The 18,464-nt window shown below is 57.0% G+C and overlaps 1 protein-coding gene across 1 annotated transcript in view; it reads right to left on the reverse strand.

Annotated features, from left to right (window-relative positions):
* kmt2bb (lysine (K)-specific methyltransferase 2Bb) overlaps positions 1 to 18,464 on the reverse strand; it is a 186,099-nt gene that overhangs the window by 124,590 nt on the left and 43,045 nt on the right. The window contains exons 3-4 of the mRNA XM_086002474.1: positions 8,338 to 10,265; positions 6,180 to 6,514 (exon numbers count right to left, since the gene is read on the reverse strand). Of these exons, the coding sequence (XP_085858600.1) occupies positions 6,180 to 6,514; positions 8,338 to 10,265 (2,263 nt within the window). The remainder of the gene's footprint in view (positions 1 to 6,179; positions 6,515 to 8,337; positions 10,266 to 18,464) is intronic.

Here is an 18,464-nt window from a genome sequence, read left to right on the forward strand (position 1 = left end):
GGGGGTCCCCGGGAGTGTGTCAGTATTTACAGGGAGTCCTCGGGAGTGTGTCGGTATTTACAGGGGGTCCCCGGGAGTGTGTCAGTATTTACAAGGGGTCCCCGGGAGTGTGTCAGTATTTACAGGGAGTCCCCGGGAGTGTGTCAGTATTTACAGGAGTCCCCGGGAGTGTGCCAATATTTACAGGGGGTCCCCGGGAGTGTGTCAGTATTTACAGGGGGTCCCCGGGAGTGTGTCAGTATTTACAGGGGGTCCCCGGGAGTGTGTCTGTATTTACAGGGTGTCCCCGGGAGTGTGTCACTATTTACAGGGGGTCCCCGGGAGTGTGTCAGTATTTACAGGGGGTCCCCGGGAGTGTGTCAGTATTTACAGGGGGTCCCCGGGAGTGTGTCAGTATTTGCAGGGAGTCCCCGGGAGTGTGTCAGTATTTACAGGGGGTCCCAGGGAGTGTGTCAGTATTTACAGGGAGTCCCCGGGAGTGTGTCAGTATTTACAGGGAGTCCCCGGGAGTGTGTCAGTATTTACAGGGGGTCCCCGGGAGTGTGTCAGTATTTACAGGGGGTCCCGGGGAGTGTGTCAGTATTTACAGGGGGACCCAGGAGCGTGTCAGTATTTACAGAGGGTCCCCGGGAGTGTGTCAGTATTTACAGGGGGTCCCCGGGAGTGTGTGACGACCGTGTCAGTATTTACAGGGGTCCCCGGGAGTGTGTCAGTATTTACAGGGGGTCCCAGGGAGTGTGTCAGTATTTACAGGGGTCCCCGGGAGTGTGTCAGTATTTACAGGGGTTCCCCGGGAGTGTGTCAGTATTTACAGGGGGTCCCCGGGAGTGTGTCAGTATTTACAGGGTGTCCCCGGGAGTGTGTCAGTATTTACAGGGGGTCCCCGGGAGTGTGTCAGTATTTACAGGGGTTCCCCGGGAGTGTGTCAGTATTTACAGGGGGTCCCCGGGAGTGTGTCAGTATTTACAGGGTGTCCCCGGGAGTGTGTCAGTATTTACAGGGGGTCCCCGGGAGTGTGTCAGTATGTACAGGGGGTCCCCGGGAGTGTGTCAGTATGTACAGGGGGTCCCCGGGAGTGTGTCAGTATTTACAGGGAGTCCTCGGGAGTGTGTCGGTATTTACAGGGGGTCCCCGGGAGTGTGTCAGTATTTACAGGGGGTCCCCGGGAGTGTGTCAGTATTTACAGGGAGTCCCCGGGAGTGTGTCAGTATTTACAGGGGGTCCCCGGGAGTGTGTCAGTATTTACAGGGGGTCCCCGGGAGTGTGTCAGTATTTACAGGGGGTCCCAGGGAGTGTGTCAGTATTTACAGGGGGTCCCCGGGAGTGTATTAGTATTTACAGGGGGTCCCCGGGAGTGTGTCACTATTTACAGGGTGTCCCCGGGAGTGTGTCGGTATTTACAGGGAGTCCCCGGGAGTGTGTCTGTATTTACAGGGTGTCCCCGGGAGTGTGTCACTATTTACAGGGTGTCCCCGGGAGTGTGTCAGTATTTACAGGGAGTCCCCTGGAGTGTGTCAGTATTTACAGGGAGTCCCCGGGAGTGTGTCAGTATTTACAGGGAGTCCCCGGGAGTGTGTCAGTATTTACAGGGGGTCCCAGGGAGTGTGTCAGTATTTACAGGGAGTCCCCGGGAGTGTGTCGGTATTTACAGGGGGTCCCCGGGAGTGTGTCAGTATTTACAGGGGGTCCCCGGGAGTGTGTCAGTATTTACAGGGAGTCCCCGGGAGTGTGTCAGTATTTACAGGGAGTCCCCGGGAGTGTGCCAATATTTACAGGGGGTCCCCGGGAGTGTGTCAGTATTTACAGGGGGTCCCCGGGAGTGTGTCAGTATTTACAGGGAGTCCCCGGGAGTGTGTCAGTATTTACAGGGGGTCCCCGGGAGTGTGTCAGTATTTACAGGGGGTCCCGGGGAGTGTGTCAGTATTTACAGGGGGACCCAGGAGCGTGTCAGTATTTACAGAGGGTCCCCGGGAGTGTGTCAGTATTTACAGGGGGTCCCCGGGAGTGTGTGACGACCGTGTCAGTATTTACAGGGGTCCCCGGGAGTGTGTCAGTATTTACAGGGGGTCCCAGGGAGTGTGTCAGTATTTACAGGGGTCCCCGGGAGTGTGTCAGTATTTACAGGGGGTCCCCGGGAGTGTGTCAGTATTTACAGGGAGTCCCCGGGAGTGTGTCAGTATTTACAGGGGGTCCCCGGGAGTGTGTCAGTATTTACAGGGGTTCCCCGGGAGTGTGTCAGTATTTACAGGGGGTCCCCGGGAGTGTGTCAGTATTTACAGGGGTTCCCCGGGAGTGTGTCAGTATTTACAGGGGGTCCCCGGGAGTGTGTCAGTATTTACAGGGTGTCCCCGGGAGTGTGTCAGTATTTACAGGGGGTCCCCGGGAGTGTGTCAGTATTTACAGGGGTTCCCCGGGAGTGTGTCAGTATTTACAGGGGGTCCCCGGGAGTGTGTCAGTATTTACAGGGTGTCCCCGGGAGTGTGTCAGTATTTACAGGGGGTCCCCGGGAGTGTGTCAGTATGTACAGGGGGTCCCCGGGAGTGTGTCAGTATGTACAGGGGGTCCCCGGGAGTGTGTCAGTATTTACAGGGAGTCCTCGGGAGTGTGTCGGTATTTACAGGGGGTCCCCGGGAGTGTGTCAGTATTTACAGGGGGTCCCCGGGAGTGTGTCAGTATTTACAGGGAGTCCCCGGGAGTGTGTCAGTATTTACAGGGGGTCCCCGGGAGTGTGTCAGTATTTACAGGGGGTCCCCGGGAGTGTGTCAGTATTTACAGGGGGTCCCAGGGAGTGTGTCAGTATTTACAGGGGGTCCCCGGGAGTGTGTCAGTATTTACAGGGGGTCCCCGGGAGTGTATTAGTATTTACAGGGGGTCCCCGGGAGTGTGTCACTATTTACAGGGTGTCCCCGGGAGTGTGTCGGTATTTACAGGGAGTCCCCGGGAGTGTGTCTGTATTTACAGGGTGTCCCCGGGAGTGTGTCACTATTTACAGGGTGTCCCCGGGAGTGTGTCAGTATTTACAGGGAGTCCCCTGGAGTGTGTCAGTATTTACAGGGAGTCCCCGGGAGTGTGTCAGTATTTACAGGGAGTCCCCGGGAGTGTGTCAGTATTTACAGGGGGTCCCAGGGAGTGTGTCAGTATTTACAGGGAGTCCCCGGGAGTGTGTCAGTATTTACAGGGAGTCCCCGGGAGTGTGTCAGTATTTACAGGGGGTCCCCGGGAGTGTGTCAGTATTTACAGGGGGTCCCGGGGAGTGTGTCAGTATTTACAGGGGGACCCAGGAGCGTGTCAGTATTTACAGAGGGTCCCCGGGAGTGTGTCAGTATTTACAGGGGTCCCCGGGAGTGTGTCAGTATTTACAGGAGGTCCCCGGGCAGTGTGTCAGTATTTACAGGGGTCCCCGGGAGTGTGTCAGTATTTACAGGGGGTCCCCGGGAGTGTGTCAGTATTTACAGGGATCCCCGGGAGTGTGTCAGTATTTACAGGGAGTCCCCGGGAGTGTGTCAGTATATACAGGGAGTCCCCGGGAGTGTGTCAGTATTTACAGGGTGTCCCCGGGAGTGTGTCAGTATTTACAGGGTGTCCCCGGGAGTGTGTCAGTATTTACAGGGTGTCCCCGGGAGTGTGTCAGTGTTTACAGGGGGTCCCCGGGAGTGTGTCAGTATTTACAGGGGGTCCCCGGGAGTGTGTCAGTATTTACAGGGGGTCCCCGGGAGTGTGTCAGTATTTACAGGGAGTCCCCGGGAGTGTGTCAGTATTTACAGGGGGTCCCCGGGAGTGTGTCAGTATTTACAGGGGGTCCCCGGGAGTGTGTCAGTATTTACAGGGGGTCCCAGGGAGTGTGTCAGTATTTACAGGGGGTCCCCGGGAGTGTGTCAGTATTTACAGGGGGTCCCCGGGAGTGTATTAGTATTTACAGGGGGTCCCCGGGAGTGTGTCACTATTTACAGGGTGTCCCCGGGAGTGTGTCGGTATTTACAGGGAGTCCCCGGGAGTGTGTCTGTATTTACAGGGTGTCCCCGGGAGTGTGTCACTATTTACAGGGTGTCCCCGGGAGTGTGTCAGTATTTACAGGGAGTCCCCTGGAGTGTGTCAGTATTTACAGGGAGTCCCCGGGAGTGTGTCAGTATTTACAGGGAGTCCCCGGGAGTGTGTCAGTATTTACAGGGGGTCCCAGGGAGTGTGTCAGTATTTACAGGGAGTCCCCGGGAGTGTGTCAGTATTTACAGGGGGATCCCCGGGAGTGTGTCAGTATTTACAGGGTGTCCCCGGGAGTGTGTCAGTGTTTACAGGGGGTCCCCGGGAGTGTGTCAGTATTTACAGGGGGACCCAGGAGCGTGTCAGTATTTACAGAGGGTCCCCGGGAGTGTGTCAGTATTTACAGGGGTCCCCGGGAGTGTGTCAGTATTTACAGGAGGTCCCCGGGCAGTGTGTCAGTATTTACAGGGGTCCCCGGGAGTGTGTCAGTATTTACAGGGGGTCCCCGGGAGTGTGTCAGTATTTACAGGGATCCCCGGGAGTGTGTCAGTATTTACAGGGAGTCCCCGGGAGTGTGTCAGTATATACAGGGAGTCCCCGGGAGTGTGTCAGTATTTACAGGGTGTCCCCGGGAGTGTGTCAGTATTTACAGGGTGTCCCCGGGAGTGTGTCAGTGTTTACAGGGGGTCCCCGGGAGTGTGTCAGTATTTACAGGGGGATCCCCGGGAGTGTGTCAGTATTTACAGGGTGTCCCCGGGAGTGTGTCAGTGTTTACAGGGGGTCCCCGGGAGTGTGTCAGTATTTACAGGGGGTCCCCGGGAGTGTGTCAGTATTTACAGTGGGTCCCCGGGAGTGTGTCAGTATTTACAGGGAGTCCCCGGGAGTGTGTCAGTATTTACAGGGGGTCCCCGGGAGTGTGTCAGTATTTACAGGGGTTCCCCGGGAGTGTGTCAGTATTTACAGGGAGTCCCCGGGAGTGTGTCAGTATTTACAGGGGGTCCCCGGGAGTGTGTCAGTATTTACAGGGGTTCCCCGGGAGTGTGTCAGTATTTACAGGGAGTCCCCGGGAGTGTGTCAGTATTTACAGGGGGTCCCCGGGAGTGTGTCAGTATTTACAGGGGGTCCCCGGGAGTGTGTCAGTATTTACAGGGTGTCCCCGGGAGTGTGTCAGTGTTTACAGGGGGTCCCCGGGAGTGTGTCAGTATTTACAGGGAGTCCCCTGGAGTGTGTCAGTATTTACAGGGAGTCCCCGGGAGTGTGTCAGTATTTACAGGGGGTCCCCGGGAGTGTGTCAGTATTTACAGGGAGTCCCCGGGAGTGTGTCAGTATTTACAGGGGGTCCCCGGGAGTGTGTCAGTATTTACAGGGAGTCCCCGGGAGTGTGTCAGTATTTACAGGGGGTCCCCGGGAGTGTGTCAGTATTTACAGGGAGTCCCCGGGAGTGTGTCAGTATTTACAGGGAGTCCCCGGGAGTGTGTCAGTATTTACAGGGGGTCCCCGGGAGTGTGTCAGTATTTACAGGGGGTCCCCGGGAGTGTGTCAGTATTTACAGGGTGTCCCCGGGAGTGTGTCACTATTTACAGGGTGTCCCCGGGAGTGTGTCAGTATTTACAGGGAGTCCCCTGGAGTGTGTCAGTATTTACAGGGAGTCCCCGGGAGTGTGTCAGTATTTACAGGGGGTCCCCGGGAGTGTGTCAATATTTACAGGGAGTCCCCGGGAGTGTGTCAGTATTTACAGGGAGTCCCCTGGAGTGTGTCAGTATTTACAGGGAGTCCCCGGGAGTGTGTCAGTATTTACAGGGGGTCCCCGGGAGTGTGTCAGTATTTACAGGGGGTCCCCGGGAGTGTGTCAGTATTTACAGGGGGTCCCCGGGAGTGTGTCAGTATTTACAGGGGGTCCCCTGGAGTGTGTCAGTATTTACAGGGAGTCCCCGGGAGTGTGTCAGTATTTACAGGGGGTCCCGGGGAGTGTGTCAGTATTTACAGGGGGTCCCCGGGAGTGTGTCAGTATTTACAGGGGGTCCCCGGGAGTGTGTCAGTATTTACAGGGGGTGCCCGGGAGTGTGTCAGTATTTACAGGGGGTCCCCGGGAGTGTGTCAGTATTTACAGGGGGTCCCCGGGAGTGTGTCAGTATTTACAGGGGGTGCCCGGGAGTGTGTCAGTACTTACAGGGGGTCCCCGGGAGTGTGTCAGTATTTACAGGGGGGCAGAAGTGTACAGGATCGCCTTGGAGGGACGAGAAGCAACAGCTCTGTGATGCCAAGAACTCCCGACAGGGGAAAAACGCCCAAGGAACATTACTCCCAAATATATTCCCAGGTGAGCGCTCGCGCGGCTTCCTTCTAAACGGACGCACGGCCCTCTCACCCGCTCCTCGACTCTAGGTCGCTTCTCCTCTGGCGGGGGCGACTCCGACCCCAGCTTGCGTTTGATGGTGTCCATATCTTCCAGGTCGCTGTCCGTGCCCGATTTGTCCGTCGGAGCTGTCTCCACTTTGACGGGCAGCTTCAAGTCACCTGCGGTTTGGAAAGCAAGCTGCAGCGAAGGGGGAGAGGGGGAGATAGAGAGAGAGAGAGAGAGAGAGAGGGACGCACATCGTGAAGGTTGTACTGGGCTTGTAATACCCTGGAATATTAAAATCTCACGGACAGGCACAGAAAATAATCAAAAAGGCTAATGGAATGCTGGCCTTTATAGAAACATAGAAGATAGGAGCAGGAGTAGGCCATTCGGCCCCTCGAGCCTGCTCCACCATTCAATGCGATCATGGCTGATCATTCAAATTCAGTACCCTGTCCCTGCTTTCTCCCCATATCCCTTGATCCCTTTAGCCTTAAGAAATATATCCAACTCTTTCTTGAATATATTTAATGAATTGGCCTCAACTGCCTTGTGTGGTAGAGAATTCCACAGGTTCACCACTCTCTGGGTGCAGAAATTCCTCCTCATCTCTGTCCTAAATGGCTTACCCCTTATCCTTCGACCGTGACCCCTGGTTCTGGACTCCCCGGCCATCGGCAACATCCTTCCTGCATCTAGTCTGTCTAGTCCTGTTAGAATTTTATAAGTTTCAATGAGATCCCCTCTCATTCTTCTAAACTCTAGCGAATATAAGCCTGATCGACCCAATCTCTCTTCATACGTCATTGTATCGAGAGGACTGGAATACAAGGGGGTAGAAGTTATGCTGCAGCGAGACAAAGCCCTGGTTAGACCACACCTGGAGCACTGGGAGCAGTTCTGGGCACCACACCCGAGGAAGGATATACTGGCCTTGGAGGGAGAGCAGCGCAGGTTTACCAGAATCACACCCGGACTCCGAGGGTTAAGTTACGAGAAGAGATTACACAAACTAGGGTCATACTCCCCGGAATTTAGCAGGTTAAGGGGTGATCTGATCGAAGTTTTGAAGATACTAAGGGGAACTGATAAGAGTAGATAGAGAGAAATTATTTCCGCTGGTTGGGGATTCTCGGACTAGGGGGCAGAGTCTAAAAATTAGAGCCAGACCTTTCAGGAGTGAAGTTAGGAAACACTTCTACACACAAAGGGTGGTAGAAGTTTGGAACTCTCTTCTACAAACGGCAATTGATGCTCGGGTCAATTGTTAATTTAAATCCGAGATTGATAGATTTTTGTTAACCAAAGGTATTGAGGGATACGGGGCAAAGGCGGGCGGATGGAGTTAGATCGCAGATCAGCCCCGATCTCATTGAATGGTGGAGCAGGCTCGAAGGGAGAACTCCCCTGATCATCTTCGAAATAGTGGCCATGGGATCTTCTACATCCACCCGAGAGGGCAGGCAGGGTCTTGGTTTAACGTCTCATCCGAAAGACCGCACCTCCGACAGTGCGGCACTCCCTCAGTACTGCCCCTCCGACAGTGCGGCGCTCCCTCAGTACTGCCCCTCCAACAGTGCGGCGCTCCCTCAGTACTGCCCCTCCAACAGTGCGGCGCTCCCTCAGTACTGCCCCTCCGACAGTGCGGCGCTCCCTCAGTACTGCCCCTCCGACAGTGCGGCGCTCCCTCAGTACCGCCCCTCTGACAGTGCGGCGCTCCCTCAGTACTGCCCCTCCGACAGTGTGACGCTCCCTCAGTACTGCCCCTCCGACAGTGTGACGCTCCCTCAGTACTGCCCCTCCGGCAGTGCGGCGTTCCCTCAGTAGCGGCACTGGGAGTGGTCGGCCTGGGGTTATGGGGCTCGAGTCTCTGGAGTGGGTGCTCGAACCCACAACCTTCTGACCCGGAGGGGTGAGAGAGAGAGCGGGAGAGAGAGCGAGCCAGAGAGAGAGAGAGCTAAATCCACTGAGCCACGGAACTTGCCCGCCTTTCCTCCCGAGTCCCCGAATCATCTTACCTGCTGCGACTTCCAGTGCTTCTGTTGGTCGATTTTAATCAGCTGGACCGTAGCCGCCTTCAGGAGGTTGACCATCCGCTTGTCCATGGCGGACATGCACAGGGAGTGGCCGGCCAGGTTGGCAGCCCTCGCCGGCTCTGGCTTCTCGACCGGCTCCAAGGAGGGGCTGGCGGGTCGGGCCTCCCGCTCTGGCGTCCCGGCTCCCGCGCTCTCTGGCTTCACCCCGCCGTCGGTCTGTGTCTCGCTGTCCCGCAAGTGCTCCGGCCGCTCGGCGGGCGCGGTGCAGTCGTCCCAGATCTCCGGCCTCTCCACCCGCTCGACCTCCGCCGCCGCCGCCACCACCTGCTCCTCCTCCTGCTGCTGCTCCTCCGCCTCCTCCTCCTCCTCTTCCGCCTTGATGGCCAGTCCGAGGCCGCTATCCGCGGGCTGCGCCTCCTGGCTTCCGTCTGCCTCCCGCTGCGGGCTGGGCTGGTGGGAGGGGAGCGGCGAGCTGGGGGGCAGAGGGGGGCGTGGGCTCTGGTCGCCCTCCTCCTCCTCCTCCTCCTCCGATGTTGATGTCGACTCCTGCCCGCCGGGGGAGGGGCAGGGCTCCGGCGCAGGGGTCGTGACGGGAGACGCGGGGCCCTCTCCTGCGCCGTCGCCGCGCCAGCTCCGCGTCCTCATGCGGTGCGTGGGCACCAGCTGCTCCCCGGGTGGCGAGGTGGAGGGGGCGGTGGGAGACAGGGGGGCTGGGACGGGTGGCGAGGCTCGGGCGGGGCAGGGCTCGAGGGCCGCGGCCTCCTCGGAGCCCGAGTCGGAGCTGAGGGCGGGGAACGGGAGGCGGGCGGGGGAGAGCAGCACGTCCTCCAGCGAGAAGGGGGAGAGGGCGAAGCCGTCGAAGGTGGGCTTGTGGCCGGGGCCCTCCTTGGGCTCGGCGCCGGGGTCGGAGGGCGAGCCGCCCAGGGCGCTCCAGGTGAAGGTGGGCTCGCGCAGGACGGGCCGCCGCCTGCCGGACGGGCGGGGGGAGGCGGGAGGCGAGGGAGAGGCGGGGGGAGAGTGTCGCAGGGCCGGCAAGTCGGGCGCCTCCCTGTCCGCCTCTCGGCCCCTGCTCGAGTAGGGCGAGTGCGGCCACCGCCTCGGACGGCCCGGGGCCCGCGTGGTGGCGGCGGCGGGGGGGCAGACGTCTGGGCTGGCGCGGGGCTGGGCTGGCCGGTAGACGGAGGCCTCGTCGTCGATGAAGCGCTTGGGGGTCTTGATGACGCGGGAGGAGCGGGCGCTAACCACTGGCATGATGAACTGCCGGATGTTCTTCAGGGACCGCGACTTGCCCTTGTGCGGCTCGTCCGGCTGAGCGGCCGCCTCTCGCTCCGCCGGCGGGGGTCCGGGATCCGGCTTGGCTTCGACCCGGGGTGTGTTGGACAGACGGGGCCGCCCCCGGCCGGCTTTCACCCGCGGGGCCTCCGGAGCCGGCTCGACCCCTTTCCCCCGCAGGCTGGGGCGGCCGGGGCGGGCCCGCGCCTGCACCGTGACCCCTTTCCCGGGCGCGGAGGTGGCCCCGCCCCGCGGCCCGGTCAGCCGCAGCCGCGCCTGGGCCAGCCCCGACCCCTTCAGCTGCAGCGCCTTGCCGACGAACTTCAGCATCCGGGGCTCGCTCTTCTGCGGGGGCCGCAGCGGAGGCTGCTTGTCCGCCCCCTGCCCGGCCTTGGCGGCCTTCGGGGGGCTGGGCTCCGCCTTCCGATGGCGAGCGGGCCTCCCCACGCCCCTGGTCTTGGGTGCCCCGGCTGGCGCTTGAGGCCGCGGGCAGTTCCCCGACTCCGACGACTTCTTCTGGCCCGGGGGCTTTGCCGCGTCTGGCGTTCTTTGGGGAAGAGGTAGAGTTGGTGCCAGTGTCGGCGTCGGATGCGACGAATTCTTGCTCTCATTTTGGACTCTGACGTTAAATATTTTATCTGTTGACACACAAAAATAAAAACGAGTTTATTTTCCATCGACAATGGACAAAGAATTTGCATTTGTGTTGACTGGGCCGATACTCTCTGGCGTTTAGAAGAATGAGAGGTGATCTCATTGAAACATTTCGGCCATGAAATTCGGTGGGCTGCCCCACCAGTTAGCGCCTGAAGAGGGCACTCAGTGGCTTTAGCGCCACTGGCCGCCCCTCCCGCGATATTTAGCTGGGGCGCTAATGGCGGCATTAGCCTGTAGCGCTGCGCCGCCACCGAATACGTCATCGGTGTGCGCAGCGCCCGGTTCACGGGGCCTACCTGTGGCGGTAGTGGCGCAAATTAAAGGTGGAGGTGCGGGGCGGCCATTTTTCCCGTGGCCGCCTGCCAGCACCTCCTCCTGATTCCACCCCCACCCCCCCCCGGGCAGTGCCGGCTGTCTCCCGAAAGCCCGGCACTTCTCCTCGGTGCCGGGCTCTTTTGCCAGCACTCGTGATCGGTGATCGTGCTGGTGCAGGCCCCTCCTCCTCAAGAAGGGGAGGAAGTCCTGCAGTACCGCAGCGCGCCGTGCCGCAGCGTGTGGCGCTGCGATATTCAGTTTGAGCGCCCCAAGCGGGACGCGGGGAGCCTCGAGCAGCGCCCAGAGTCCCTCTTGGGGCGCTCCGACTGAATATTGGGAGGGCGGAAGCGGCTCCGCCCGGAGCACAAATTCTGGCGCCCAGGCGAGCTTGGCGCCCCAAACGCGGCGCCAGCAAATTTTTAGCCCATAAGATTCTGAGGGGGATTGACAGGGTAGATGGAGAGAGGTTGTTTCCCCCTGGCTGGCCAGACTAGAACCAGGGGTCACAGTCTCAGGATAAGGGCTCGGCCATTGAGGACTGAGATGAGGAGGAATTTCTTCACTCAGAGGGCGGTGAATCTTTGGGATTCTCTGCCCCAGAGGGCTGTGGAGGCTCAGTCGTTGAGTATATTCAAGGCTGAGATCGAGAGATTTTTAGACTCGAGGGGAAATCGAGGGATCGGGCGGGAAAGTGGAGTTGAGGTCGAAGATCAGCCGTGATCTTATTGAATGGCGGAGCAGGCTCGAGGGGCCGAATGGCCGACTCCTGCTCCTATTTCCTACGTTCTCACTTCTATCGCGCCTTTCACGACCTCAGGACGTCCCAAAGCTATTTACAGCCAATAAAGTACTTTTTTTAAAGTGTACCCGCTGTTGTAATTTAGGAAACGCGGCAGCCAATTAGAGCACAGCAAGCACCCACAAACAGCAATGTGATAATGACCCAGTTAATTTTTTATTTCAGTGATGTTGGTTCAGGGATAAATATTGGCCCCAGGACACCGGGGAGAACTCCCCCGCCCCCCAACCCCTGCTCTTCTTCCAAATAGTGGCCGTGGGATATTTTACGTCCACCTGAGAGAGCAGACGGGGCCTCGGTTTAACGTCTCATCCTGAAAGACGGCCCCTCCGACAGTGCAGCACTCCCTCAGTACTGCCCCTCCGACAGTGCAGCACTCCCTCAGTACTGCCCCTCCGACAGTGCAGCACTCCCTCAGTACTGCCCCTCTGACAGTGCGGCACTCCCTCAGTACTGCCCCTCCGACAGTGCAGCACTCCCTCAGTACTGTCCCCTCCGACAGTGCAGCACTCCCTCAGTACTGCCCCTCTGACAGTGCGGCACTCCCTCAGTACTGCCCCTCCGACAGTGCAGCGCTCCCTCAGTACTGTCCCCTCCGACAGTGCAGCACTCCCTCAGTACTGCCCCTCCGACAGTGCGGCGCTCCCTCAGTACTGCCCCTCCGACAGTGCGGTGCTCCCTCAGTACTGCCCCTCCGACAGTGCGGCACTCCCTCAGTACTGCCCCTCCGACAGTGCGGCGCTCCCTCAGTACTGCCCCTCCGACAGTGCGGCACTCCCTCAGTACTGCCCCTCCGACAGTGCGGCGCTCCCTCAGTACTGCCCCTCCGACAGTGCGGCACTCCCTCAGTACTGCCCCTCCGACAGTGCGGCGCTCCCTCAGTACTGCCCTTCCGACAGTGCAGCACTCCCTCAGTACTGCCTTTCTGACAGTGCGGCGTTCCCTCAGTACTGCCCTTCCGACAGTGCGGCACTCGCTCAGTACTGCCCCTACGACAGTGCGGCGCTCCCTCAGTACTGCCCCTCCGACAGTGCGGCGCTCCCTCAGTACTGCCTCTCCGACAGTGCAGCGCTCCCTCAGTACTGCCCCTCCGACATTGCGGCTCTCCCTCAGTACTGCCCCTCCGACAGTGCGGCGCTCCCTCAGTACTGCCCCTCCGACAGTGCGGCACTCCCTCAGTACTGCCCCTCCCACAGTGCGGCGCTCCCTCAGTACTGCCCCTCCCGCAGTGCGGCACTCCCTCAGTACTGCCCCTCCCACAGTGCGGCGCTCCCTCAGTACTGCCCCTCCCGCAGTGCGGCGCTCCCTCAGTACCGCCCCTCCGACATTGCGGCGCTCCCTCAGTACTGCCCCTCCGAGAGAGCAGCGCTCCCTCAGTACTGCCCCTCCCGCAGTGCGGCGCTCCCTCAGTACTGCCCCTCCGAGAGAGCACCGCTCCCTCAGTACTGCCCCTCCCACAGTGCGGCGCTCCCTCAGTACTGCCCCTCCCACAGTGCGGCGCTCCCTCAGTACTGCCCCTCCGAGAGAGCAGCGCTCCCTCAGTACTGCCCCTCCCACAGTGCGGCGCTCCCTCAGTACTGCCCCTCCCACAGTGCGGCGCTCCCTCAGTACTGCCCCTCCCGCAGTGCGGCACTCCCTCAGTACTGCCCCTCCCAAAGTGCAGCGCTCCCTCAGTACTGCCCCTCCCACAGTGCGGCGCTCCCTCAGTACTGCCCCTCCCACAGTGCGGCGCTCCCTCAGTACTGCCCCTCCCGCAGTGCGGCACTCCCTCAGTACTGCCCCTCCCACAGTGCGGCGCTCCCTCAGTACTGCCCCTCCCACAATGCGGCGCTCCCTCAGTACTGCCCCTCCCACAGTGCGGCGCTCCCTCAGTACTGCCCCTCCCACAGTGCGGCGCTCCCTCAGTACTGCCCCTCCCACAGTGCGGCGCTCCCTCAGTACTGCCCCTCCCACAGTGCGGCGCTCCCTCAGTACTGCCTTTAGGGAGGGAAGTCCAATGCTTCGGGCCAGCGAGAGTCACTGCCTTCAGTGGAGGGAGGGGAAATGTGACGCAACGTTTTAAAATAAATTTTATGTAATCATAGAATGGTTACAGCACAGAAAACTCAATCAAGTTTTGTAATGCCATTTTCAACATTTTTAAACAACACAGGATTCAGTTGGGAACCTTCCTGTCTGTTGCTGAATATGTAAAAAGCCAGGTGCCTCGAGCGAACTTGGAAATGTTTTCGGATCGTCAACAGATCTTGATGTGGCTGACTGCCCCTCGCTGACACTCGAGGGGAAGCAGATTGCAGCAGAGTTTCTGCTTGGCCATCTGCCTGGCATCACCGTATGTCCGCAAAACCCTCGTCTCCGCAAAACCCTCGTCACCGCATAAACCCCGTCTCCCTCATAACGGGTCACTGCAAAAACGTCTACTCCGCAACCCCCATTTTCGAGCCCCAGTGTTATACAGCGACAGACCTGTACCCCAGTGTTATACAGCGACAGACCTGTACCCCAGTGTTATACAGCGACAGACCTGTACCCCAGTGTTAGAGACAGACCTGTACCCCAGTGTTATACAGCGACAGACCTGTACCCCAGTGTTATACAGTGACAGACCTGTACCCCAGTGTTATACAGCGACAGACCTGTACCCCAGTGTTATACAGAGACAGACCTGTACCCCAGTGTTATACAGTGACAGACCTGTACCCCAGTGTTATACAGCGACAGACCTGTACCCCAGTGTTATACAGTGACAGACCTGTACCCCAGTGTTATACAGAGACAGACCTGTACCCCAGTGTTATACAGCGACAGACCTGTACCCCATTGTTATACAGAGACAGACCTATACCCCAGTGTTATACACTGACAGACCTGTACCCCAGTGTTATACAGCGACAGACCTGTGCCCCAGTGTTATACAGAGACAGACCTGTACTCCAGTGTTATACAGCGACAGACCTGTACCCCAGTGTTATACAGCGACAGACCTGTACCCCAGTGTTATACAGCGACAGACCTGTGCCCCAGTGTTATACAGAGACAGACCTGTACTCCAGTGTTATACAGTGACAGACCTGTACCCCGGTGTTATACAGCGACAGACCTGTACCCCAGTGTTATACAGCGACAGACCTGTACCCCAGTGTTATACAGCGACAGACCTGTGCCCCAGTGTTATACAGAGACAGACCTGTACCCCAGTGTTATACAGCGACAGACCTGTACCCCAGTGTTATACAGCGACAGACCTGTACCCCAGTGTTATACAGTGACAGACCTGTACCCCAGTGTTATACAGCGACAGACCTGTACCCCAGTGTTATACAGCGACAGACCTGTACCCCAGTGTTATACAGTGACAGACCTGTACCCCAGTGTTATACAGAGACAGACCTGTACCCCATTGTTATACAGACAGACCTATACCCCAGTGTTATACAGCGACAGACCTGTACCCCAGTGTTATACAGCGACAGACCTGTGCCCCAGTGTTATACAGAGACAGACCTGTACTCCAGTGTTATACAGCGACAGACCTGTACCCCAGTGTTATACAGCGACAGACCTGTACCCCAGTGTTATACAGCGACAGACCTGTGCCCCAGTGTTATACAGAGACAGACCTGTACTCCAGTGTTATACAGCGACAGACCTGTACCCCGGTGTTATACAGCGACAGACCTGTACCCCAGTGTTATACAGAGACAGACCTGTACCCCAGTGTTATACAGCGACAGACCTGTACCCCAGTGTTATACAGCGACAGACCTGTGCCCCAGTGTTATACAGAGACAGACCTGTACCCCAGTGTTATACAGCGACAGACCTGTACCCCAGTGTTATACAGCGACAGACCTGTACCCCAGTGTTATACAGTGACAGACCTGTACCCCAGTGTTATACAGCGACAGACCTGTACCCCAGTGTTATACAGCGACAGACCTGTACCCCAGTGTTATACAGTGACAGACCTGTACCCCAGTGTTATACAGAGACAGACCTGTACCCCATTGTTATACAGACAGACCTATACCCCAGTGTTATACAGCGACAGACCTGTACCCCAGTGTTATACAGCGACAGACCTGTGCCCCAGTGTTATACAGCGACAGACCTGTACCCCAGTGTTATACAGCGACAGACCTGTACCCCAGTGTTATACAGCGACAGACCTGTACCCCAGTGTTATCCAGTGACAGACCTATACCCCAGTGTTATACAGCGACAGACCTGTACCCCAGTGTTATACAGTGACAGACCTGTACCCCAGTGTTATACAGAGACAGACCTGTACCCCAGTGTTATACAGTGACAGACCTATACCCCAGTGTTATACAGCGACAGACCTGTACCCCAGTGTTATACAGTGACAGACCTGTACCCCAGTGTTATACAGCGACAGACCTGTACCCCATTGTTATACAGCGACAGACCTGTACCCCAGTGTTATACAGAGACAGACCTGTACCCCATTGTTATACAGAGACAGACCTATACCCCAGTGTTATACAGCGACAGACCTGTACCCCAGTGTTATACAGTGACAGACCTGTACCCCAGTGTTATACAGTGACAGACCTGTACCCCAGTGTTATACAGCGACAGACCTGTACCCCAGTGTTATACAGCGACAGACCTGTACCCCAGTGTTATACAGCGACAGACCTGTACCCCAGTGTTATACAGCGACAGACCTGTACCCCAGTGTTACGCAGCGACAGACCTGTACCCCAGTGTTATACAGCGACAGACCTGTACCCCAGTGTTATACAGCGACAGACCTGTACCCCAGTGTTATAGTGACAGACCTGTACCCCAGTGTTATACAGAGACAGACCTGTACCCCAGTGTTATACAGTGACAGACCTGTACCCCAGTGTTATAGAGACAGACCTGTACCCCAGTGTTATACAGAGACAGACCTGTACCCCAGTGTTATACAGAGACAGACCTGTACCCCAGTGTTATACAGCGACAGACCTGTACCCCAGTGTTATACAGTGACAGACCTGTACCCCAGTGTTATACAGAGACAGACCTGTACCCCAGTGTTATACAGCGACAGACCTGTACCCCAGTGTTATAGTGACAGACCTGTACCCCAGTGTTATACAGCGACAGACCTGTACCCCAGTGTTATACAGTGACAGACCTGTACCCCAGTGTTATACAGAGACAGACCTGTACCCCAGTGTTATACAGCGACAGACCTGTACCCCAGTGTTATACAGTGACAGACCTGTACCCCAGTGTTATACAGAGACAGACCTGTACCCCAGTGTTATACAGCGACAGACCTGTACCCCAGTGTTATAGTGACAGACCTGTACCCCAGTGTTATACAGCGACAGACCTGTACCCCAGTGTTATACAGTGACAGACCTGTAGCCCAGTGTTATACAGAGACAGACCTGTACCCCAGTGTTATACAGTGACAGACCTGTACCCCAGTGTAATACAGCGACAGACCTGTACCCCAGTGTTATACAGCGACAGACCTGTACCCCAGTGTTATACAGAGACAGACCTGTACCCCAGTGTTATACAGAGACAGACCTGTACCCCAGTGTTATACAGTGACAGACCTATACCCCAGTGTTATACAGTGACAGACCTGTACCCCAGTGTTATACAGCGACAGACCTGTACCCCAGTGTTATACAGAGACAGACCTATACCCCAGTGTTATACAGTGACAGACCTGTACCCCAGTGTTATACAGAGACAGACCTATACCCCAGTGTTATACAGTGACAGACCTGTACCCCAGTGTTATACAGAGACAGACCTGTACCCCAGTGTTATACAGAGACAGACCTGTACCCCAGTGTTATACAGAGACAGACCTGTACCCCAGTGTTATACAGCGACAGACCTGTACCCCAGTGTTATCCAGCGACAGACCTGTACCCCAGTGTTATACAGCGACAGACCTATACCCCAGTGTTATACAGTGACAGACCTGTACCCCAGTGTTATACAGAGACAGACCTGTACCCCAGTGTTATACAGAGACAGACCTGTACCCCAGTGTTACGCAGCGACAGACCTGTACCCCAGTGTTACGCAGCGACAGACCTGTACCCCAGTGTTATACAGTGACAGACCTGTACCCCAGTGTTATACAGAGACAGACCTGTACCCCAGTGTTATACAGTGACAGACCTGTACCCCAGTGTTATACAGAGACAGACCTGTACCCCAGTGTTATACAGAGACAGACCTGTACCCCAGTGTTATACAGTGACAGACCTGTACCCCAGTGTTACGCAGCGACAGACCTGTACCCCAGTGTTACGCAGTGACAGACCTGTACCCCAGTGTTATACAGAGACAGACCTATACCCCAGTGTTATACAGTGACAGACCTGTACCCCAGTGTTATAGAGACAGACCTGTACCCCAGTGTTATACAGAGACAGACCTGTACCCCAGTGTTACGCAGCGACAGACCTGTACCCCAGTGTTATACAGTGACAGACCTGTACCCCAGTGTTATACAGCGACAGACCTGTACCCCAGTGTTATCCAGTGACAGACCTGTACCCCAGTGTTATACAGCGACAGACCTGTACCCCAGTGTTATACAGTGACAGACCTGTAGCCCAGTGTTATACAGAGACAGACCTGTACCCCAGTGTTATCCAGTGACAGACCTGTACCCCAGTGTTATACAGCGACAGACCTGTACCCCAGTGTTATACAGTGACAGACCTGTAGCCCAGTGTTATACAGAGACAGACCTGTACCCCAGTGTTATACAGTGACAGACCTATACCCCAGTGTTATACAGTGACAGACCTGTACCCCAGTGTTATACAGAGACAGACCTGTACCCCAGTGTTATACAGCGACAGACCTGTACCCCAGTGTTATACAGAGACAGACCTGTACCCCAGTGTTATAGTGACAGACCTGTACCCCAGTGTTATACAGCGACAGACCTGTACCCCAGTGTTACGCAGCGACAGACCTGTACCCCAGTGTTATACAGCGACAGACCTGTACCCCAGTGTTATACAGAGACAGACCTGTACCCCAGTGTTATACAGTGACAGACCTGTACCCC

Source organism: Somniosus microcephalus, chromosome 12, assembly GCF_052327205.1.
Source record: "Somniosus microcephalus isolate GS21.2 chromosome 12, FLI_Smic_1.0, whole genome shotgun sequence".
NCBI classification, from domain to species: domain Eukaryota; kingdom Metazoa; phylum Chordata; class Chondrichthyes; order Squaliformes; family Somniosidae; genus Somniosus; species Somniosus microcephalus.